The 25402-nt window shown below is 43.0% G+C and overlaps 1 protein-coding gene across 3 annotated transcripts in view; it reads right to left on the bottom strand.

The window, feature by feature from the left end:
* The window catches only part of LOC121541619 (serine/threonine-protein kinase ULK1), a 62171-nt gene that overhangs the window by 24130 nt on the left and 12639 nt on the right, over positions 1-25402 (bottom strand). For all 3 annotated transcript variants that reach the window (XM_041850775.1, XM_041850776.1, XM_041850774.1), the window contains exons 4-6: positions 8849-8881; positions 6847-6883; positions 2354-2527 (exon numbers count right to left, since the gene is read on the bottom strand). In XM_041850775.1, the coding sequence (XP_041706709.1) occupies positions 2354-2527; positions 6847-6883; positions 8849-8881 (244 nt within the window). The remainder of the gene's footprint in view (positions 1-2353; positions 2528-6846; positions 6884-8848; positions 8882-25402) is intronic.

Below are 25402 nucleotides of genomic sequence, written 5' to 3' on the forward strand. Positions count from 1 at the left end.
CCCCTTGACTTTTTCCACATTTTGTTATGTTACAGCCTTATTCTGAAATTGATGAAATTGTTTTTTTCTCCTCATCCATCTACACACAATACTTCATAATGACAAAGTAAAAACAGGTTTTTAGAAATATTTGCAAATGTATTAAAAATAAAAAACTGAAATATCACATTTACATAAGTATTCAGACCCTTTACTCAATACTTTGTTGAAGCACCTTTGGCAGTGATTACGGCCTTGAGTCTTCTTGGGTATGATGCTACAAGCTTGGTACACATGTATTTGGGGAGTTTCTCACATTCTTCTTTGCAGATCCTCTCAATCTCTGTCAGGTTGGATGGGGAGCGTTGCTGCACAGCTATTTTCAGATCTCTCCAGAGATGTTCGATTGGGTTCAAGTCCGGGCTCTGGCTGGGCCACTCAAGGACATTCAGAGACTTGTCCCGAAGCCACTCCTGCATTATCTTAGCTGTGTGCTTAGGGTCGTTGTTTTGTTGGAAGGTGAACCTTTGTAGGGAGTAGCTTCGGGACAAGTCTCTGAATGTCCTTGAGTGGCCTAGCCAGAGAAGAATGGGAGAAACTCCCCAAATACAGTGAGGGAAAAAAGTATTTGATCCCCTGCTGATTTTGTACGTTTGCCCACTGACAAAGAAATGATAATTTTAATGGTAGGTTTATTTGAACAGTGAGAGACAGAATAACAACAACAAAATCCAGAAATACGCATGTCAAAAATGTTATAAATTGATTTGCATTTTAATGAGGGAAATACGTATTTGACCCCTCTGCAAAACATGACTTGTTGGCAACCACAGAGGTCAGACGTTTCTTGTAGTTGGCCACCAGGTTTGCACACATCTCACGAGGGATTTTGTCCCACTCATCTTCTCCAAGTCATTAAGGTTTCGAGGCTGACGTTTGGCAACTCGAACCTTCAGCTCCCTCCACAGATTTTCTATGGGATTAAGGTCTGGAGACTGGCTAGGCCACTCCAGGACCTTAATGTGCTTCTTCTTGAGCCACTCCTTTGTTGCCTTGGCCGTGTGTTTTGGGTCATTGTCATGCTGGAATACCCATCCACGGCCCATTTTCAATGCCCCGGCTGAGGGAAGGATGTTCTCACCCAAGATTTGACGGTACATGGCCCCGTCCATCGTCCCTTTGATGCGGTGAAGTTGTCCTGTCCCCTTAGCAGAAAAACACCCCAAAGCATAATGTTTCCACCTCCATGTTTGACGGTGGGGATGGTGTTCTTGGGGTCATAGGCAGCATTCCTCCTCCTCCAAACACGGCGAGTTGAGTTGATGCCAAAGAGCTCCATTTTGGTCTCATCTGACCACAACACTTTCACCCAGTTCTCCTCTGAATCATTCAGATGTTCATTGGCAAACTTCAGACGGGCATGTATATGTGCTTTCTTGAGCAGGATATCAGTCCTTCACGGCGTGGTGTGTTACCAATTGTTTTCTTGGTGACTATGGTCCCAGCTGCCTTGAGATCATTGACAAGATCCTCCCGTGTAGTTCTGGGCTGATTCCTCACCGTTCTCATGATCATTGCGACTCCACGAGGTGAGATCTTGCATGGAACCCCAGGCTTAGGGAGATTGACAGTTATTTTGTGTTTCTTCCATTTGCGAATAATCGCACCAACTGTTGTCACCTTCTCACCAAGCTGCTTGGCGATGGTCTTGTAGCCCATTCCAGCCTTGTGTAGGTCTACAATCTTGTCCCTGACATCCTTGGAGAGCTCTTTGTTCTTGGCCATGGTGGAGAGTTTGGAATCTGATTGATTGATTGCTTCTGTGGACAGGTGTCTTTTATACAGGTAACAAACTGAGATTAGGAGCACTCCCTTTAAGAGTGTGCTCCTAATCTCAGCTCGTTACCTGTATAAAAGACACCTGGGAGCCAGAAATCTTTCTGATTGAGAGGGGGTCAAATACTTATTTCCCTCATTAAAATGCAAATCAATTTATAACATTTTTGACATGCGTTTTTCTGGATTTTTTTGTTTGTTATTCTGTCTCTCACTGTTCAAATAAACCTACCATTAAAATTATAGACTGATCATTTCTTTGTCAGTGGGCAAACGTACAAGATCAGCAGGGGATCAAATACCTTATTTATGTACAGTGAGGGAAAAAAGTATTTATGTTATTTTTTTTTTATACATTTGCAAGAAATTCTAAAAACCAGTTTTTACTTTGTCATTATGGGGTATTGTGTGTAGATTAATGAGATGTAAAAAACAAAATAATAAATTTTTGAATAAGGCTGTAACGTAACAAAATGTGGAACAAGTCTAGGGGTCTGAATACTTTCCGAATGCACTGCACACACACACACACACACACCTATCTTGATGCAGGTGTTGGTGGAGTGGGACTTGCGTCCTGCGGGGTAGGAGAGCAGGATGTTCTGGGGTTTGAGGTCTCTGTGGATGATATCCTTGGCCTGCAGCACCCTCATGGCTCCGGCTATCTGCTGCAGAAACACCCGGATGGTGTCCTCGCTCAGGGTGCCCTTGGCTAGGGGAGAAACAGGGGTGCAGGGGTGGGACAGGACAGCTGATAAGGGAAAATAAAATCTGTATTTAACTATCAAAACGATGTAAATTACTTTCTTTTTGGTGTCATTTGCCCCCCCCCCCCCCCCATCCTAACAGAAACATCAGACTTGTTCCTGTTCCCCGGCAGCCTATGAAAACACAGCTTCCCTGAAGCCTGGAACTGTAGTCTAAATAAACAAGCGGCCCAACTTTCTGTGCTAAATTCAGGGCCTGGTTGGTTCAGCCCACACCCTCATTATCCACCGTTACATCACCCTGGCTTTCATCTTCATTTTGCTAACATACCCTTATTCTGATAGTTTGCCTCAATGCACTAGGTGTCTTTCAATTTACCCAGCCTTTTACCACACAAGCCAGCTTCAGTCATGGTGTGCTCTGAAACCTTCCCCCATTGAGTTTGCCACACTATGTGCTACAGTGGCCCAAATGAAGGAAAGCAGAGCAAGCAATTCTAATGAGGGTCGTTCTTGAATTGCGGTGGCATTTGCATCCCTTGCATTTGCAACCATGAAAAACACTTTAAAATGACGAATAGTAACACATCATACATCATTTTGCTCATAATGAACTGTTTATCAATGATAAAACATAATGCAAGTCCTTTATACTGCAAAATTTTATGTTTATGCATTGTTTAAAGTACTTAGGATAAGCAAATTGGCTTGTTCCTGTAGTGATGTGTAGAGTTGTAGTGATATGTTTTGTGCATTTAAGCATGAACCACAGTGGGAGGCCGTTCCTTCTCTTGTTAAAACAAAAGTGGTACCTGCTGCGTGCCGACCCGGTAGTAACGACAAACCTGCAGATTCTGCAATGCTCGTCAGTGGCCGACAACTTGACTTTGCGCCAATCAGAGATCACGAACCCCCCACATGGGGGAACAAACAGGAGTGACAACAAAAAGGAAAAGAAAGAGGGCATTTTCTCCATAAATGTCATGAGCAAGTCCCACTTCATATACAATGTAGGCTATGGGATGGTAGCTAGCTAAGCGTACAGACGCAATGCACAAAACACTAAATACTTTCTCCAAGCTGTAGCTAGTATTGCGACAATTTCAACGCCACACGCAACCATTTCCACGATTTTACTGAGTTAAAGTTCATATAAGGAAATCAGTCAATTGAAATAAATTAATTATGCCCTAATCTATGGATTTCACATGACTGGGCAGGTGCGCAGCCATGGGCGGGTCTGGGAGGGCATAGGCCCAACCACTTCGGAGCCAGGCCCACCCACTGGGGAGCCAGCCCCAGCGAATCAGAATTAATTTTTCCCAACATAAGGGCTTTATTACAGACAGAAATACTCCTCAGTTTCATCAGCTGTCCGGGTGGCTGGTCTCAGACGATCCCGTAGGTGAAGAAGCCGGATGTGGAGGTCCTGAGATGGCGTGGTTACACGTGGTCTGCGGTTGTGAGGCCGGTTAGACGTACTACCAAAACTACTTAAAACTACGTTGGAGGCGGCTTATGGTAGAGAAATTAACATTAAATTATCTGGCAACAGCTCTGGTGGACATTCCTGCAGTCAGCATGCCAATTGTACGCTCCCTCAAAACTTGAGACAGCTGTGGCATTGTGTTGTGTGACAAAACTGCACATTTTAGGGTGGCCTTTTATTGTCCCCAGTACAAGGTGCACCTGTGTAATGATCATGCTGTTTAATCAGCTTCTTGATATGCCACACCTATCAGGTGGATGGATAATCTTGGCAAAGTAGAAATGCTCAGTAACAGGGATGTAAAAAAAAGTGTGCACAAAATTTGAGAGAAATTATCTTTTTGTGCGTATGGAATATTTCGGGGATCTTTTATTTCAGCTCATGAAACATGGGATCAACACTTTACATGTTGCGTTTATATATTTTTCAGTATAAATCACAATGGATTAGTTTCCAACTGAGTTAGAGCACTGTCCTTAGCTAGCTAGCTATCTAGTAGAGTATGTTGTGCTAGCTAGTGAATATGCTAACATTAGCTAGCTAGCTAAACATTTGGTAATGGGCTAGCACTGGCAGTATGGAATTATGGAGTGAATTAAATTGTCTCTTCGTCATTTTGCCATGTAGTTATCTAGCAGTGGCCATCTGGCTAGTCTCAACAAGGGCTTTCTACAAAATAGCAACAATAGTGCAGCTAGCTAGCTAGCCAACATTGGAATCTAGACCATAAACTAAGCAACACATATGGACATGCATTGCCAAACAACGTTACTGCCACCTTCTGGTTTGGAGTATTTTAACAAAGCTTTGTGGCTAACGAGGTCAAGGTCTTTGTTGTATGAACACAAAAGAGATTGACTGCTGACACTCTGTTCAGAGGTGCTAATTATCCTTGGCTGGCGAATGGTAGACAATCCTATGTGTGTCCCCTGCTTTATTATTTTGAATGCTAGAAAGTGAAAGAAAGTATTTCATATATTGTATAGATCAATAAAAACAAAAGCTATTCAAATACCTATTTATTTTACTAGTATAATGTGTCATTGGTGTTACCGCCTTGAAAATCACTCATTACAAAGATATACAAGGACCTTGAGGATTCTCTCTATTGGGGGAGGGATCTACACTGTTTGTATTGTTTGGCAATACAAACAGTGTAGCTACTCACTCCGCAAGGCAATTAAACTGGCAAAACATCAGTATAGAGACAAAGTGGAGTCGCAATTCAACGGCTCAGACACGAGACGTATGTGGCAGAGTATACAGACAATCACGGACTACAAAAGGAAAACCAGCCACCGACGTCTCGCTTCGAGACAAGCTAAACACCTTCTTCGCCTGCTTTGAGGATAACACAGTGCCACCGACGAGGCCCACTACCAAGGACTGTGGCATCTCCTTCTCCGTGGCCGACATGAGTAAGACATTTAAGCATGTTAATCCCCGTAAGGCTGCGGCCCAGACGGCATCCCTAGCCGTGTCCTCATAGCATGCGCAGACCAGCTGGCTGGTGTGTTTACGGATATCTTCAATCTCTCCCTTTCCCAGTCTGCTGTTCCCACATGCTTCAAGATGGCCACCATTGTTCCTGTACCCAAGAAAGCAAAGGTAACTAAACTAAATGACTATCGCCCCGTAGCACTCACCTCTGTCATCATGAAGTGCTTTGAGAGACTAGTCAAGGATCATATCACATCTACCTTACCTGTCACCCTAGACCCACTTCAATTTGCTTACCGCCCCAATAGATCCACAGACGATGCAGTCGACATCACACTGCCCTATCCCATCTGGACAAGAGGAATACCTATGTAAGAATGCTGTTCATTGACGATAGCTCAGCATTCAACACCATAGTACCCTCCAAGCTCATCATTAAGCTCGAGGCCCTGGGTCTGAACCCCGCCCTGTGCAACTGGGTCCTGGACTTCCTGAGAGTAGGAAACAACATCTCCACTTCGCTGATCCTCAACACTGGGGCCCCACAAGGGTGCGTTCTCAGCCCCCTCCTGTACTCCCTGTTCACCCATGACTGCGTGGCCAAGCACGCCTCCAACTCAATCATCAAGTTTGCAGACGACACAACAGTAGTAGCCTTGATTACCAACAATGACGAGACCGCCTACAGGGAGGAGGTGAGGGCTCTGGGAGTGTGGTGCCAGGAAAATAAACTCTCAGTCAACGTCAACAAAACAAAGGAGATGATCGTGGACTTCAGGAAACAGCAGAGGGTGTGTATTGGGTATATGTTGTGAAATTGTTAGATATTACTTGTTAGATATTACTGCACTGTCGGAGCTAGAAGCACAAGCATTTCGCTACACCCGCAATAACATCTGCTAAACATGTGTATGTGACAAATAAAATTAGATTTGATTTGATTTTTATACTAAAAAAAATTATTAGCTAATCACACCCTTTTAGTATCTCATAAATTGTAGGATTCCATTGATAATTTGGTGTGTCTAAATCCAAAGTGACACTTGGTGTTACTCAATTTAAATGAAGGGAAATAACATTGTGAACAAAATGATTAATCATATCACTTTAGTAAATTATTTTTAAAGGATTAATGACCTTTGAACATTTGAAGCCTCCCTTTCAGAAAATTCTCACTTACCTACAACTTCTCATTGGTGTTACTACTCCTACTTGTAGCACAATGTTATCATAATGGTAGATATTATTTGAAGTAATTGAGCTACCATATTAGTTGATTTAGAATGGGAAGATGACAGTTAATTTTTTCCAAAATGCCATGCCCAAATGCCACCTTAATTCAAGAACGATCCGAGAGCTTCGCTGGCCTTTTGACAGATGAAACAGTCCACTTACAGTGCAGATAGTCCGCCAGGTCCCCACCATTGCAGTACTAGATAGAGAGGGAGATAAAAGAGAACGACATTAGGAGACATTTGGAAAGTATTCAGACCCCTTCCCTTTTTCCACATTTTGTTACGTTACAGCCTTATTCTAAAATTGATTAAAAAATAAATAAATCCTCATCAATCTACACATAATGACAAAGCAAAAACAGGTTTTTAGAAATGTTTGCAAATACATTACAAATAAAAAACAGAAATACCTTATTTACATAAGTATTCAGACCCTTTGCTATTCCACAAAATGTGGAAAAAGTCAAGGGGTCTGAATACTTTCCGAATGCACTGTATACAATCAGTAGAGAGCAATACACACGGAGGTTGAATAATTGAAGAAACACAAGTGTAAAACACCACCCTCAATCAGATAGGGATTGATACATAATACTCCTCACTAAAGTGTGTGTGTGTGTGAGGGGTGGCGCGTAACTGACTGACGCTGATGGTTTAGCATTAATATGAATGAAGCCTGCTCATTGGGTGGGGTAAGTTTGGACAACAGGAGGTCCTTTGACTCCTTTGTGCACCCCTGAAAGGTATCATTTCCCTCTGTAAAGTCCCCTTTACAGTCCTACTCATGTCTCCTTTTCACCTCATTTAACACTGATTTACAGAAGTCACATCTCAATAAGTGGTCCAGGTATGACATGACAGTGGGGGGGTGGGACATTCCTCTTTTGTCGTCAATTGCTCCTCTATTGTTCCAGCAAGCTAGGGGGAGGCCAATGATATCACATCTGACCATCAGACCAACTCCTTGAATGCGGTTGTACACACACTTAAACATTTATTTCAAAACATATTTTTAAGTGTGTGTACATTATTTACACTTGGGATATCAATTTTCAACAGGATATTTGTTTTTAAACAATCACTGAAGAACACAGGTAAGTGGGGTTCAGCAGGAAACAAGTCCCTTTTAACTTGTTAAACTACTATTATTATCTATGCATAGTCACTTTAACTCTACCTACATGTACATATTACCTCGACTAACCTGTGCCCCCGCACATTGACTCTGTACCGGTACCCCCTGTATATAGCCTCGCTACTGTTATTTTACTGCTGCTCTTTAATTATTTGTATTTTTTACTTATCAATTTTTTACTTAACACTTCTTTTTCTTAAAACTGCATTGTTGGTTAAGGGCTTGTAAGTAAGCATTTCACTGTAAGGTCTACACCTGTTGTATTCGGCGCATGTGACAAATAACATTTGATTTGAAAACCGGAGAAAATAAAACAAGTGCTTTCTGGTCACTATTCTGCATATGTGCCTTTGCGCGCCAATGCTGATGACTGGTCATTTGTCAACAGACAAGACGCACAACTTTTTGGATCTGAAGCACATTACCTCCCGAGTGGCGCAGTGGTCTAAGGCACTGCATCGCAGTGCTAGCTGTGCCACTAGAGATCCTGGTTCGAATCCAGGCTCTGTCGTAGCCGGCGCGACCGGGAGACCCATGGGGCGGCGCACACTTGGCCTAGCGTCGTCCAGGGTAGGGGAGGAATGGCCGGCAGGGATGTAGCTCAGTTGGTAGAGCATGGTGTTTCTGCAACGCCAGGGTTGTGGGTTTGAAAAATTAAAAAAATAATGTATGCACTAACTGTAAGTCGCTCTGGATAAGCGCGTCTGCTAAATGACTAAAATGTAAAATGTAAATATTATACGTTTTTTAGAAAATAATTTGGTGCAATACCATAGGCCTATGTTAGTGACCAAATTGAATAGGCAAAGATATAAATATAAAATAAAAATGGTATATGTAGCCTATTAAAATATATATTAAAAATATGTATTTTTCCCATTCAGCGTCACACTCGCGACCCCCCCACAAAAAAAAATAAACTTATTGCAACCGGCAGTTTGAGAACCACTGAGTTAGAGCAGGAGTGTGTGTGTTGAACCTGAAACCAAAACAAGGGCTAAAGACAGAAATGACAACAGAAGCTTACCTCCATGACCAGGTACACAGAACTTGCCGTTTCCTAGAGAGAGACAAACAAACACAAGTCAGAGCTGTGGCAGAAGACAAAAGAAAGAGAAAAACACCAATACCGGTGTCTGGGGTTTTAGCATGTCAACACTAACAATAGAAACGTTGTTACTGTGTGTTATGGAGCAGGAGGTGTTGAAGGCACATTCATACTTGCGCTTGGTGACATAACTAGATGGTTACTGTTTCACTGAAGTACGAAAGGTAAATTAAAAGAGATGACTACTGTGAACAGGGACACTTGTAGAGAAGGATATTTTCAGTCAGAAGTTGATGTTAGTCAAATAAAAGTCTACCTCACTGAAACTTATGTTCCATCTTATTTGACAAAATCCACTTTAATGACTACTGACCTTTCAAGTGGTTTGAGCTCAACCCAGAGGTAAAGAATTAATGACACGTTGCTACTCGCTAGCCTAATTCTCTGGGTCATCCATGCTGAGTTAACAGGGTTAAGGTATGGGCCATGTCTGCTCTGAGGTCACAGAGGCTAATGCAGAACAGGGTTGGTCGAGAGGTCACAAAACCTCCCCCTGTTGTGACAGCTAAAGTGTGAACTAGGCTAAAGCTAAAGGAATTGTCTGAGTCTTCACACTCATTCAGCTAAATGTAAAGAGGATCAATATCAGGGTTCTCTACTACTGCTGCCGCTGCTGCCTTCAGCACAAGGACCACAACAATAGAACTGAGCTCATCGTACAACATATTGAGAGCAAGGATTAGGCCACAGAGCCATAACAAGAGCAAACAACATGGGGGGTGCATGACAAACAAACAGCAAGTTGGCATGTCAGGCTGAGTCTGCATTACAACTAATTGGATTTTGTGTGGGGGGGGGGGGCTCGACTTGGCTGACAAAGGCAATATATTGGACCACCAGGGAGGTTCACTGTTAAAGAGAGGGTACAAGTCTGTTGTCTGAAACCACAACAAATGTTCTTCGAGAGAGAGCACAAACAAACAATTAGAGTCATACGCCCGAGTCACGCCGTATTATGCCAACCTCAGTAGCTTGGCTGCTTTTTGCCACTGAAAACATTACTGAGCTCAGATGGGCATTACTGAGCCTAATTTTTACCAACAGCATGTCAGCCATGGCACAGGCCTTACAAAAACAAGACAGTGCAGCCCACTAGAAAAATCCATCACATAGCAACAGATGACTCTGCTCTTTCTCCCTCTCTAGGTCTCTTTCAACAGCCAATCTGAGTAATGGCTCATCCCAGAGTTAACTACTGCTGAGTCAGCGCTTCTGAAGTTGTCTTTTTGGCCATGTTGGAGATTGCAGCAGCAAGCCAGCCACCTGGTTTCCATTGTGCTTTGCCAGACAGGCAGGGCCAGACATACTTGTTTACCCGAGGTGGTTTTGGCTTACTGACCTGGTAACATCTCCCGTTTATGACAACCAGCCTATAACAGAGCACCAACAGTGTCAGCTGTGTAAAATCATGCAGCGCTCCTCCCCAATGCTACGTGCCCAGAGAAGTGTAGGCCTACATGCCAGCCTGGGAGGTGATAAGACTGCCCTGCTCTAAAATCCTGCAGGGGCTGAGATACACAAGATAACAGGGCATATTAACACTTTAGTGATTGATAGAGCTCACCAGATGGAGTGTAGAGTAGGACAATACACTACCCCTCCAATTGGACCCTTTCCAACTAGGTCTCAAACTGTTTGCCAACAAAGTAGGCCTCATGACTTTGGTTAGCTTCCCGTTACACAACCACTGTTACCCTAGCCTAGTTCGTACCCTTGCAAGAGTTTGAGTACTCAAAGTTAACAGTGTTAGGGCTGTCCCTGACCAAGTAGTCTATTCTTTCGACCAATCGATTGGTTGAAATTTTAAAACGTGTATTTTTCCATATACAGTCCTTCTGGAAAGTATTCAGACCCCTTCACTTTTTCCACATTTTGTTAAGTTACAGCCTTATTCTAAAATGGATTAAATAAAAAAAAGTCCTCATCAATCTACACATATTATCCCATTCAGACCCTTTGCTATGAGACTCGAAATTGAGCTCAGGTGCAACCTGTTTCCATTGATCATCCTTGAGATGTTCCTACAACTTGATTGGAGTCCACCGGTGGTAAATTCAATTGATTGGACATGATTTGGAAAGGCACACACCTGTCTATATAAGGTCCCACAGTTGACAGTGCATGTCAGAGCAAAAACCAAGCCATGAGGTCTAAGGAATTGTCCGTAGAGCTCCGAGACAGGACTGTGTCAAGGCACAGATCTGCAGCATTGAAGGTCCCCAAGAACACAGTGGCCTCCATAATTCTTAAATGGAAGAAGTTTGGAACCACCAAGACTCTTCCTAGAACTGGCCGGCCGGCCAAACTGAGCAATCGGGGGAGAAGGGCCTTGGTCAGGGAGGTGACCAAGAACCCGATGGTCACTCTGACAGAGCTCCAGAGTTCCTCTGTGGAGATGGGAGAACCCTCCAGAAGGACAACCGTCTCTGCAGCACACCCCCAATCAGGCCTTTATGGTAGAGTGGCCAGACGGAAGCCACTCCTCAGTAAAAGGCCCATGATAGCCCGCTTGGAGTTTACCAAAACGCCCCTAAAGGACTCTCAGACCATGAGAAACAAGATTCTATGGTCTGATGAAACCAAGATTGAACTCTTTGGCCTGAATGCCAAGTGTCACATCTGTAGGAAACCAGGCACCGCTCATCACATAGCCAATACCATCCCTACGGTGAAGCATGGTGGTGGCATCATCATGCTGTGGGGATGTTTTTCAGCGGCAGGGACTGGAAGACACCTACAGGATCGAGGGAAAGAGGAACGGAGCAAAGTACAGAGAGATCCTTGATGAAAATCTGCTCCAGAGCGCTCAGGACTTCAGACTGGGGCAAAGGTTCACCTTCCAACAGGTCAACGACCCTAAGCACACAGCCAAGACGACGCAGGAGTGGCTTCGGGACAAGTCTCTGAATGTCCTTGAGTGGCCCAGCCAGAGCCCGGACTTGAACACGATCAAACATCTCTTGAGAGACCTGAACATAGCTGTGCAGCGACGCTCCCCATCCAACCTGACAGAGCGGCAGAGAAGAATGTGAGAAAGTCCCAAAATACAGGTGTGCCAAGCTTGTTGTGTCATACCAAAGAAGACTCAAGGCTGTAATCGCTGCCAAAGATGCTTCAATAAAGTACTGAGTAAAGGGTATAAATACTTATTTCCATTTTTAATAAATTATCAAAAATGTCTAAAAAACAGTTTTTGCTTTGTCGTTATGGGGTAGTGTGTAGATTGCTGAAAAAAATTATTTCATCCATTTTAGAATAAGGCTGTAACGTAACAAAATGTGGGAAAAGTGAAGGGGTCTGAATACTTTCCGAATGCACTGTATAGACACCTGTGTTTTAATAAAATCAACTATATATGCATTGAGCTTGTCTGATGCTTTAAGCTCACTATTTGATGAAATAAGACACAAATGACTCAAGAGGGAGCCAGAGATCAAGATAACCAGAATAAAAAAAACTTTACCTGCCCCAACCATCCTTCTCCCGCTCCTACTGGCTTTTTCAGATTCTGCCGTTACTCTCTTGAAGTTGCCAGTAATATGCTACACGAGGAGGTCTCATATGGAATGCCAATTTATCTTACCATTTCTACAAATCAGCGTGCCAGTTATGGTTTTCATCTGCACATTTCCGTGGAACATTTTCATTTAATATATAATAACAACTTTGTATCTCAAAATCAATGACATGTGGTTAATAACAATTATATCCAAATCTAAATGAAAATGATCAACCTAAAAAGTAACTTGTATTGCAATTCCCAACTATGTAAAAATAGCCTATAAAGCCAACAAATAAAAACATTGCAGCCTGCAGGTAGAAAATATCCTGATAAAAACAAATATCCTATAAATCACATTGGCTACACATGGCCTGTCTGCAACGAACTTGAAACATTGTATCAATTATTAACTTGGGCCCGGCCTGAAGCTCCTTGCCACATTGTATAAAATATTCTGGGCCCTCAGTTTCCTGCACCAGTGAGCTTGGGACAGACACAGCTGTAGGCCATTTGTGCAAGGGATAAGAAGTAATCAGGTACGCCTGTTTTAAGACTTTTCCACTGGATCAGAGCATTACATTTTTCCCTTTCAGCGTGAGTGGTTATCGAAAGGGAGAGAGCTGGAAAGATTTTTCAAATACATTGAGGAATTACTGTCATTCTCAATGGATGTAAAAACAGACATTGTTTGCTTGCTGTTTGAGGTGAAGAAAACATTACTTTGAGAAGCTCCACAGCTCATTAGCACATTTATACGCCTACATTTACTCGCAGGCCAGGTAGCCTATAGGCCTACTTCTATGCGTAAATCAGATGCGCGCCCTTACTCAACATTGACAGGAGCACTCCAAACAAAAGACAATGACTAAATTGACAAAACTTGTAAATGGAATGAAATAAACCAAAACTTGTTTCTCACAAGTGTAGCATAGGTTGTGTGCTCTGCAAACAACCTGTCCACTCCGACAATGAGAACGGTAAAAGACTGGAATAGTAATATATTGAATGCATTAACAGCCATTACCGTAACCAAACAAACATTGTAGATTAGAAATGATAGGAATTAACGGTAAATGTACTACTGGTGATATATGTAATGGGGAATTGATAGACACTAACAATCAAACGCAAACAATTCACACAATGAAGTTATGTAACAATGAATGTGCACAAATTGGCGGGAGAGAGCGCATTCTGGAGAGAAACGTGCAATGTGTATCCACACTCCCCTTTTTCTTGGACTGTGCCATCCCTGTGGCCTCCGCAAAGGATTAGTCTCGGCCTCCGCAATGGATTAGTTCGCTGAGATGGGCGCGAATAAGACAGGTGTCTCGTGAGCCATAAAATACATATATATATATATATATATATTTGCTACTGCTCAACAACAAAAAATAATCTTAGTCGACCAAACAATCGACCAGTCGAATAACTGGGGTCAGCCTTAAACCGTGTCATGCTCCTAGTTCCACCCGAATTACATCCTTTCAAGGTCTGACATTCATTAATTGCCAACGTAATTACAAGGATATCAATGCATTGGGCACAATACGATAAATACTGCGGTAGTTTCATTGACCTTCTAGATGACAACATGGTTTCATTAGCTAAATAAATCACATTGCACACATTGACAGCCAGCAAAGCCTGCTGAGATTTCTGCAATGGTAACAGTAAGCCAACAATACCACAGGTGGATAATCTGATATCAGTGTAAAAAGAGAACATAAATGCAGGATGGTTAGAGAGGATCAGGCAGGGACTGGAGCAGGTGATCTTCTGTCCCTGGGGCACAATAGGCGGGAAATCAATGTCTCTGACTTTCAGCCACAAATAGAGGACAACAACAAAAGGAAACATTCTTAATGGCTCTAATAAGTGGTCATTCAGCAGCTGGCTGAGGCTGTGATTGTTAAGCCATCAGTAGAGGCCAGTGGGCTGTTAACTTCATTACTCATTCATAGAGGAAAAATCTCTCACTTCCTTGACACTTAGCTCGATTGGGCATCCATCCAGCCCCCAGACATAGGCAGACTCAGTTTTTTTACTCTTGTGCCTGCCTTGTGCCATCCCCTATCGCCTGTTACATGTGAAGGAAAACGCTTACCTGGTCCAGACAGGTGTAATTACAGTATATTGTTATACTCCTTTGAAATACTGTATCTTGTTGACAGATGGCAGTCTGCCGCAGTCATAAAGACAGTAGGAATAACCTATACTTTTCCTCTCCTCCCTACCACGCCACTCATGTGTGTCACAGAGCCAAAGAGCCCAGTAAACTGCAGCACATACCACACAGACAACTGTGTACCTCACAGGCCTGTTCTTTGTGATAGCTAGCTAGCTAAGTTAACATGTCCTTAGCTGCCCAAGTAAAATGAGCAGGTGTACTAGCTAGTAGCTAGCTACGCACTAGCTAGTTATAATTTTTCTTTTAGGTTGTGTGAGTTAGCTGTCAAGGGGCCACTACTGTGGATGCTAGCTATTAAAGGGTGAGTACTGTAGCTAGCTAAATATAGCTAATGCTATTTGATAAACGTTTTATGTTTGTAGCTGTCTAGTAACAGTCCTATGAAGATAGATATGTGTGCTTGGCTAGTGTTCTGTTATAGCTAGCTAGTTACCTAGCTAAATAATGTGTGTTAGCTTGGCAAACATTAGCATGTAACTGACGTTACTATATAGACGAGAAGGCGGGAAGAGTTTCTGCTACTTGCCATTTAAGGTAAAGTCTCCCTCTTTACTTTTTGTTGTTAAAAATGTTAGTATCACAAACATAACTGTTTTAGTAGGGCATGTCATAATAATGTTGTATGCCATTCCCCTGTTGACCCTCCTTCTGACAGTAGGACCTGCTCCTCTCCATTACCCAACATACAGCCCACAGTAACTTGAATTCTATTTCTATTCTAATGTTACCTAAACCTTCATAAACACAACCAAAAATACAGCATAGAATGTTTAATTACTGTTAGAATGTTGCTTTTAGCGTGTATCGAGGCCCAACACGTCTTATGTTAACTGTTTAGTGCTGGTACAGAGATCATATAATCACTTAACCATGACAATAAACGAAAGCTAAATATTTGTATTATTCAATATTAATATTAATAAATATTCTTACTTGAAAATATAACAGTTGTGTTCTGCACTGTTTATGTGTTTTTTTGTCTTATACAGTGGGGAGAACAAGTATTTGACACACTGCCGATTTTGCAGGTTTTCCTACTTACAAAGCATGTAGAGGTCTGTAATTTTTATCATAGCTACACTTCAACTGTGAAAATCCAGAAAATCACATTGTATGATTTTTAAGTAATTTATTTGCATTTTATTGCATGACATAAGTATTTGATACATCAGAAAAGCAGAACTTAATATTTGGTACAGAAACCTTTGTTTGCAATTACAGAGATCATACGTTTCCTGTAGGTCTTGATCAGGTTTGCACACACTGCAGCAGGGATTTTGGCCCACTCCTCCATACAGACCTTTTCCAGATCCTTCAGGTTTCGGGGCTGTCGCTGGGCAATACAGACTTTCAGCTCCCTCCAAAGATTTTCTATTGGGTTCAGGTCTGGAGACTGGCTAGGCCACTCCAGGACCTTGAGATGCTTCTTACGGAGACACTCCTTAGTTGCCCTGGCTGTGTGTTTCGGGTCGTTGTCATGCTGGAAGACCCAGCCACAACCCATCTTCAATGCTCTTACTGAGGGAAGGAGGTTGTTGGCCAAGATCTCACGATACATGGCCCCATCCATCCTCCCCCTCAATACGGTGCAGTCGTCCTGTCCCCTTTACAGAAAAGCATCCCCAAAGAATGATGTTTCCCACCTCCATGCTTCACGGTTGGGATGGTGTTCTTGGGGTTGTACTCATCCTTCTTCTTCCTCCAAACACGGCGAGTGGAGTTTAGACCAAAAAGCTATATTTTTGTCTCATCAGACCACATGACCTTCTCCCATTCCTCCTCTGGATCATCCAGATGGTCATTGGCAAACTTCAGACGGGCCTGGACATGCGCTGGCTTGAGCAGGGGGACCTTGCGTGCACTGCAGGATTTTAATCCATGACGGCGTAGTGTGTTACTAATGGTTTTCTTTGAGACTGTGGTCCCAGCTCTCTTCAGGTCATTGACCAGGTCCTGCCGTGTAGTTCTGGGCTGATCCCACACCTTCTTCATGATCATTGATGCCCCACAAGGTGAGATCTTTCATGGAGCCCCAGACCGAGGATGATTGACCGTCATCTTGAACTTCTTCCATTTTCTAATAATTGCGCCAACAGTTGTTGCCTTCTCACCAAGCTGCTTGCCTATTGTCCTGTAGCCCATCCCAGCCTTGTGCAGGTCTACCATTTTATCCCTGATGTCCTTACACAGCTCTCTGGTCTTGGCCATTGTGGAGAGGTTGGAGTCTGTTTGATTGAGTGTGTGGACAGGTGTCTTTTATACAGGTAACGAGTTCAAACAGGTGCAGTTAATAAAGGTAATGAGTGGAGAACAGGAGGGCTTCTTAAAGAAAAACTAACAGGTCTGTGAGAGCCGGAATTCTTACTGGTTGGTAGGTGATCAAATACTTATGTCATGCAATAAAATGCAAATTAATAACTTAAAAATCATACAATGTGATTTTCTGGATTTTTGTTTTAGATTCCGCCTATCACAGTTGAAGTGTACCTATGATAAAAAATTACAGACCTCTACATGCTTTGTAAGTAGGAAAACCTGCAAAATAGGCAGTGTATCAAATACTTGTTCTCCCCACTGTATATCTCGAGCTACCTTTTGAATATTTCATGCCTCCTCACAGGCGATTGAAGCGTCCCCAGTGTTGCTTGTTGTTTTGGCCTTGGTCTTTGAATTTACCATCATTTTCTTCCCAAAGATGGCCGATCTTTACTGGGCACAAAAATGTTGTACAAAATTGAGACACTGGCTGGTGACTCATTTCACTACTTTGGAATAGTCAATTTGCTTAACAAACTCTTGAACACCTTTACTCCACACACAGAGATGCGTACAAAGCTCTCCCTTGCCCTCCATTTGGCAAATCTGACCATAACTATATCCTCCTGATTCCTGCTTATAAGCAAAAACTAAAGCAGGAAGCACCAGTGACTCGGTTAATAAGGAAGTGGTCAGATGACGCAGATGCTAAGCTACAGGACTGTTTTGCTAGCACAGACTGGAATATGTTCCGGGATTCTTCCAATAGCATTGAGGAGTATACCACATCAGTCACTGGCTTCATCAATAAGTGCATCGATGATGTCGTCCCCACAGTGACCGTACGTACATACCCCAACCAGAAGCCATGGATTACAGGTAACATCCGCACTGAGCTAAAGGGTAGAGCTGCTGCTTTCAAGGAGCGGGACTCTAACCTGGACGCTTATGAGAAATCCCACTATGCCCTTGGACGAACCATCAAACAGGCAAAGAGTCAATACAGGACTAAGATCGAATCGTACTACACTGGCGCTGACGCTCGTTGGATGTGGCAGGGCTTGAAAACTATTACAGACTACAAAGGGAAGTACAGCCGCGAGCTGTCCAGTAACACAAGCCTACCAGACAAGCTAAATCACTTCTATGCTCGCTTCGAGGCAAGCAACACTGAAGCATGCATGAGAGCATCAGCTTTTCCGGATGACTACAGTGGGGAGAACAAGTATTTGATACACTGCCGATTTTGCAGATTTTCCTACTTACAAAGCATGTAGAGGTCTGTAATTTTTATCATAGGTACACTTCAATTGTGAGAGACGGGATCTAAAACAAAAATCCAGAAAATCACATTGTATGATTTTTAAGTAATTAATTTGCATTTTATTGCATGACATAAGTATTTGATCACCTACCAACCAGTAAGAATTCTGGCTCTCACAGACCTGTTCATTTTTCTTTAAGAAGCCCTCCTGTTCTCCACTCATTACCTGTATTAACTGCACCTGTTTGAACTCGTTACCTGTATAAAATACACCTGTCCACACACTCAATCAAACTGACTCCAACCTCTCCACACTGGCCAAGACCAGAGAGCTGTGTAAGGACATCAGGGATAAAATGGTAGACCTGCACAAGGCTGGGATGGGCTACAGGACAATAGGCAAGCAGCTTGGTGAGAAGGCAACAACTGTTGGCGCAATTATTAGAAAATGGAAGAAGTTCAAGATGACGGTCAATCACCCTCGGTCTTGGGCTCCATGCAAGATCTCACCTCGTGGGGCATCAATGATCATGAGGAAGGTGAGGGATCAGCCCAGAACTACACGGCAGGACCTGGTCAATGACCTGAAGAGAGCTGGGACCACAGTCTCAAAGAAAACCATTAGTAACACACTACGCCGTCATGGATTAAAATCCTGCAGCGCACGCAAGGTCCCCCTGCTCAAGCCAGCGCATGTCCAGGTCCGTCTGAAGTTTGCCAATGACCATCTGGATGATCCAGAGGAGGAATGGGAGAAGGTCATGTGGTCTGGTGAGACAAAAATAGAGCTTCTTGGTCTAAACTCCACTCGCCGTGTTTGGAGGAAGAAGAAGGATGAGTACAACCCCAAGAACACCATCCCAACCGTGAAGCATGGAGGTGGAAACATCATTCTTTGGGGATGCTTTTCTGCAAAGGGGACAGGACGACTGCACCGTATTGAGGGGAGGATGGATGGGGCCATGTATCGCGAGATCTTGGCCAACAACCTCCTTTCCTAAGTAAGAGCATTGAAGATGGGTCGTGGTTGGGTCTTCCAGCATGACAACGACCCGAAACACACAGCCAGGGCAACTAAGGAGTGGCTCCGTAAGAAGCATCTCAAGGTCCTGGAGTGGCCTAGCCAGTCTCCAGACCTGAACCCAATAGAACATCTTTGGAGGGAGCTGAAAGTCCATATTGCCCAGCGACAGCCCTGAAACCTGAATGGATGTGGACAAGGTCTGTGCTGCAGTGTGTGCAAACCTGGTCAAGACCTACAGGAAACGTATGTTCTCTGTAATTGCAAACACGGGTTTCTGTACCAAATATACTTCTGCTTTCTGATGTATCAAATACTTATGTCATGCAATAAAATGCAAATTAATTACTTAAAAATCATACAATGTGATTTTCTGGATTTTTGTTTTAGATCCCGTCTCTCACAGTTGAAGTGTACCTATGATAAAAATTACAGACGTCTACATGCTTTGTAAGTAGGAAAACCTGCAAAATCGGCAGTGTATCAAATACTTGTTCTCCTCACTGTATGTGATCACGTTCTCCGTAGCCGATGTGAGTAAGACTTAAGCAGGTCAACATTTACAAGGCCGCAGGGCCAGACGGATTACCAGGACGTGTACTCCGAGCTTGCGCTGACCAACTGGCAAGTGTCTTCACTGATATTTTCAACATGTCCCTGACTGAGTCTGTAATAACAACATGTTTCAAGCAGACCACCATAGTCCCTGTGCCCAAGAATAATAATAAATAATAATAATAATAATAATATGCCATTTAGCAGACGCTTTTATCCAAAGCGACTTACAGTCATGCGTGCATACATTTTTTTTTTTTTTTTTGTGTATGGGTGGTCCCGGGGATCGAACCCACTACCTTGGCGTTACAAGCGCCGTGCTCTACCAGCTGAGCTACAGAGGACCACAGAACACTAAGAACACTAAGATAACCTGCCTAAATGACTACCGACCCGTAGCACTCACGTCTGTAGCCATGAAGTGCTTTGAAAGGCTGGTCATGGCTCACATCAACACCATTATCCCAGAAACCCTAGACCCACTCAAATTTGCATACCGCCCCAACAGATCCACAGATGATGCAATTTCTATTGCACTCCAAACCGCCCTTTCCCACCTGGACAAGAGGAACACCTACGTGAGAATGCTATTCATTGACTACAGCTCAGCGTTCAACACCATAGTGCCCTCAAAGCTCATCACTAAGCTAAGGACCATGGGACTAAACACCTCCGTCTGCAACTGGATCCTGGAATTCCTGACGGGCCACCCCCAGGTGGTAAGGGTAGGTAACAACACATCTGACACGCTGATCCTCAACACGGGGGCCCCTCAGGGGTGCGTGCTCAGTCCCCTCCTGTACTCCCTGTTCACCCATGACTGCATGGCCAGGCACGACTCCAACACCATCATTACGTTTTTCCCGACGACACAACAGTGGTAGGTCTGATCACATACAACGATGAGACAGCCTATAGGGAGGAGGTCAGAGACCTGGCCGTGTGGTGCCAGGACAACAACCTCTCCCTCAACGTGATCAAGACAAAGGAGATGATTATGGACTATTGGAAAAAAAAGAGGACTGAGCACGCCCTCAATCTCATCTACGGGGCTGTAGTGGTACAGGTTGAGAGCTTCAAGTTCCTTGGTGTCCACATCACCAACAAACTATCATGGTCCAAACACACCAAGACAGTCATGAAGAGGGCACGACAAAGCCTATTCCCCCTCAGGAGACTGAAAAGATTTGGCATGGGTCCTCAGATCCTCAAAAAGTTATACAGCTGCACCATCGAGAGCATCCTGACTGGTTGCATCACCGCCTGGTATGGCAACTGCTCGGCCTCCGACCGCAAGGCACTACAGAGGGTAGTGCGTACGGCCCAGTACATCACTGGGGCCAAGCTTCCTGCCATCCATGACCTCTATACCAGGCGGTGTCAGAGGAAGGCCCTCAAAATTGCCAAAGACTCCAGCCACCCTAGTCATAGACTGTTCTCTCTGCTAACGCACAGCAAGCGGTACCGGAGCACCAAGTCTAGGTCCAAAAGGCTTCTTAACAGCTTCTACCCCCAAGCCATAAGACTCCAGAACAGCGAATTATGGCTACCCGGACTATTTGCAATGTCCCCACACCCCACCCCCTCTTTTACGCTGCTGATACTCTGTTTATTATCTACGCATAGTCACTTTAACTCTACCCACATGTACAGTTGAAGTCGGAAGTTTACATACACCTTAGCCAAATACATTTAAAAACTCAGTTTTTCACAATTCCTGACATTTAATCCTAGTAAAAATTCCCTGTCTTAGGTTAGTTAGGATCACCACTTTATTTTAAGAATGTGAAATGTCAGAATAATAGTAGAGAGAATTATTTATTTAAGCTTTTATTTCTTTCATCACATTCCCATGGGTCAGAAGTTTACATAAACTCAATTAGTATTTGGCAGCATTGCCTTTAAATTGTTTAACTTGGGGTCAAACGTTTTGGTTAGCCTTCCACAAGCTTCCCACAATAAGTTGGGTGAATTTTGGCCCATTCCTCCTGACAGAGCTGGTGTAACTGAGTTAGGTTTGTAGGCCTCCTTGCTCGCACACGCTTTTTCAGTTCTGCCCACAAATGTTCTATAGGATTGAGGTCAGGGCTTTGTGATGGCCACTCCAATACCTTGACTTTGTTGTCCTTAAGCCATTTTGCCACAACTTTGGAAGTGTGCTTGGGGTCATTGTCCATTTGGAAGACCCATTTGCAACCAAGCTTTAACTTCCTGACTGATGTCTTGAGATGTTGCTTCAATATATCCACATAATGCCATCTATTTTGTGAAGTGCACCAGTCCCTCCTGCAGCAAAGCACCCCCACAGCATGATGCTGCCACCCCCGTGCTTCACGGTTGGGATGGTGTTCTTCGGCTTGCAAGCAACCCCCTTTTTCCTCCAAACTTAACGATGGTCATTATGGCCAAACAGTTCAATTTTTGTTTCATCAGACCAGAGGACATTTCTCCAAAAAGTACGATCTTTGTCCCCATGTGCAGTTGCAAACCGTAGTCTGGCTTTTTTATGGCGGTTTTGGAGCAGTGGCTTCTTCCTTGCTGAGCGGCCTTTCAGGTTATGTCAATATAGGACTCGTTTTACTGTGGTTATAGATATTTGTGTACCTGTTTCCTCCAGCATCTTCACAAGGTCCTTTTGCTGTTGTTCTGGGATTGATTTGCACTTTTCGCACCAAAGTACGTTAATCTCTACGAGACAGAACGCGTCTCCTTCCTGAGCGGTATGACGGCTGCGTGGTCCCATGGTGTTTATACTTGTGTACTATTGTTTGTACAGATGAACGTGGTACCTTCAGGCATTTGGAAATTGCTCCCAAGGATGAACCAGACTTGTGGAGGTCTACAATTTTTGTTTCTGAGGTCTTGGCTGATTTCTTTTCATTTTTCCATGATGTCAAGCAAAGAGGCACTGAGTTTGAAGGTAGGCCTTGAAATACATCCACAGGTACACCTCCAATTGACTCAAATGATGTCAATTAGCCTATCAGAAGCTTCTAATGCCATGACATCATTTTCTGGAATTTTCCAAGCTGTTTAAAGGCACAGTCAACTTAGTGTATGTAAACTTCTGACACACTGGAATTGTGATGCAGTGAATTATAAGTGAAATAATCTGTCAGTAAACAATTGTTGGAAAAATTACTTGTGTCATGCACAAAGTAGATGTCCTAACCGACTTGCCAAAACTATAGTTTGTTAACAAGAAATTTGTGGAGTGGTTGGAAAAATAGTTATAATGACTCCAACCTAAGTGTATGTAAACTTCCGACTTCAACTGTACATATTACCTCAATTACCTCGACTAACCGGTGCTCCTGCACATTGACTCTGTACCAGTACCCCCTGTATTTAGTCTCTCTACTGTTATTTTATTTTACTGCTTCTCTTTAATTATTTGCTATTTTTTATTTATCTATTTTTTACTTAACACTTGTTATTTTTTTTCTTCATAAAAACTGCATTGTTGGTTAAGGGCTTGTAAGTAAGCATTTCGCTGTAAGGTCTACACCTGTTGTATTCGGCGCATGAGGCAAATAACATTTTATTTTATTTGATCAACTGTTCAGAGGAGACTGCATGAATGAGGCCTTCATGGTCGAATTGCTGCAAAGAAACCAATACCCTAAAGGACACCAATAATAATAAGAAACTTGCTTGGGCCAAGAAACACGAACAATGGACATTAGACCGGTGGAAATCTGTCCTTTGGTCTGATGAGTCCAAATTTGAGATTTTTGGTTCCAACCGCCGTGTCTTTGTGAGACGCAGAGTAGGTGAACGGATGATCTCTGCATGTGTGGTTCCCACGGTGAAGCATGGAGGAGGTAGTGTGATGGTGCTTTGCTGGTGACACTGTCTGTGATTTATTTAGAATTCAAGGCACACTTAACCAGCATGGCTACCACAGCATTCTTCAGCGATACGCCATCCTATCTGGTTTGCGCTTAGTGGGACTATCATTTGTTTTTCAACAGGACAATGACCCAAAACACACCTCCAGGCTGTGTAAGGGCTATTAGACCAAGAAGGAGAGTGATGGAGGGCTGCATCAAATGACCTGGCCTCCACAATCACCCAACCTCAACCCAATTGAGATGCTTTGGGATGAGTCGGATCGCAGAGTGAAGGAAAAGAAGCCAACAAGTGCTCAGCATATGTGGGAACTCCTTCAAGACTGTTGGAAAAGCATTCCAGGTGACTACCTCATGAAGCTGGTTGAGAGAATGCCAAGAGTGTGCAAAGCTGTCATCAAGGCTACTTTGAAGAATCTCAAATATAAAATATATTAGGATTTGTTTAACACTTTTTTGGTTACTACATGATTCAATATGTGTAATTCCATTGTTTTTATGTCTTCACTATTTTTCTACAATGTAGAAAATAGCAAAAATAAAGAAAAACCCTTGAATGAGTAGGTGTGTCCAAACTTTTGACTGGTTCTGTATATCTTTTAGCGAGTCCTGAATATTGTTTAACAATGAATGACCTAGCCAACACATTAGTTGTCTCATTTGTTCAGCACTTTGGACAACTGTATGGTCAGGAATTTATCGTTTATAACATACATGGCTTGGTACAACTGAGCGAAGCTGTCAAAATACATGGACATTTAGATCTGATATCAGGCTTTCCCTTTGAAAATGTATTGGGGAAACTAAAAAGAATGGTCAGAAGGCCACACGGTCCTTTAACTCAAGTGATCCGCCGACTGTCAGAATTTGATAAGTTAAAGTCTAGTTATGTTGATGAAGAAGAGCAGCAAGGAATATCCTGTGCCACAGAGTTTCGCTGGAGTAGTGCATCAGTTCAAGGAGCTGTTGATTGATGGATTAGTCGACAGAACCAGAGAAATGGCTGTATCAGAATTGATAACAAAGTTTGTTCTGTCCTGAATGTAATTTCTACAGAGGGCAAAGTGTACATTTTGGGTAAAGAATACAGACAAAGTATCCTCTTGACTCCAGGGAGTTAAGAATCTGAAGTTTCTAACCTGTCCTCAAGAATTCAGTGCTTTCAGGTAAAACATCTGCAGAAATATGTGAGGTTGCCACTACATAACGGACATGTGGTTTATCCTCTTTTGCACTCCGTCCTAGGACTGGAACCCGATTCAACTCACTGACGATTCCCTGTAATATATTTTTGTAAGTATACCTACTTTACCTAGAAAAGTGATGTTGCTACTAACTTTGTTGATGGGTGCATATGAGCATATTTAATTTTTAAACATGCTCACATGATCCCATCACATAAATCTTTTTTTAGCTAGTGGTGACTAAAGTTAGCTGAAGTGTGTAATGGTTGTCGGAGAACTATCTAATATAAAGTTGTAAAATAGTGAACTATTCCAATAAAAGCAGTAATATCTGTAATGTACAGTATCATTTTAACCAAATTATTTTGAGTATAAAATACGAGGCTGTCTATTGAGGGATTACATGTTATAATGTACTGATAGTGTTCCTATTTTTGTCTCCCTTTAGGAAATGTATCACATTGTTTTATTTACTGAAACTAACGATTTGGCGGTGGTACCCGCATTGTGGGTCAAAGATGGTGTATGCCTATGGCCTCCCTATAAAATCGATGATGTTGTTAAGGCCGCAAAAACTCAGCAGCAACCTGGAGAGGCATGGATTCGACTCTAGAGGACATACGTCTCCTGGGCCATCAGACTCCAGAAG

The sequence above is a fragment of the Coregonus clupeaformis genome, chromosome 27, assembly GCF_020615455.1.
Source record: "Coregonus clupeaformis isolate EN_2021a chromosome 27, ASM2061545v1, whole genome shotgun sequence".
NCBI classification, from domain to species: domain Eukaryota; kingdom Metazoa; phylum Chordata; class Actinopteri; order Salmoniformes; family Salmonidae; genus Coregonus; species Coregonus clupeaformis.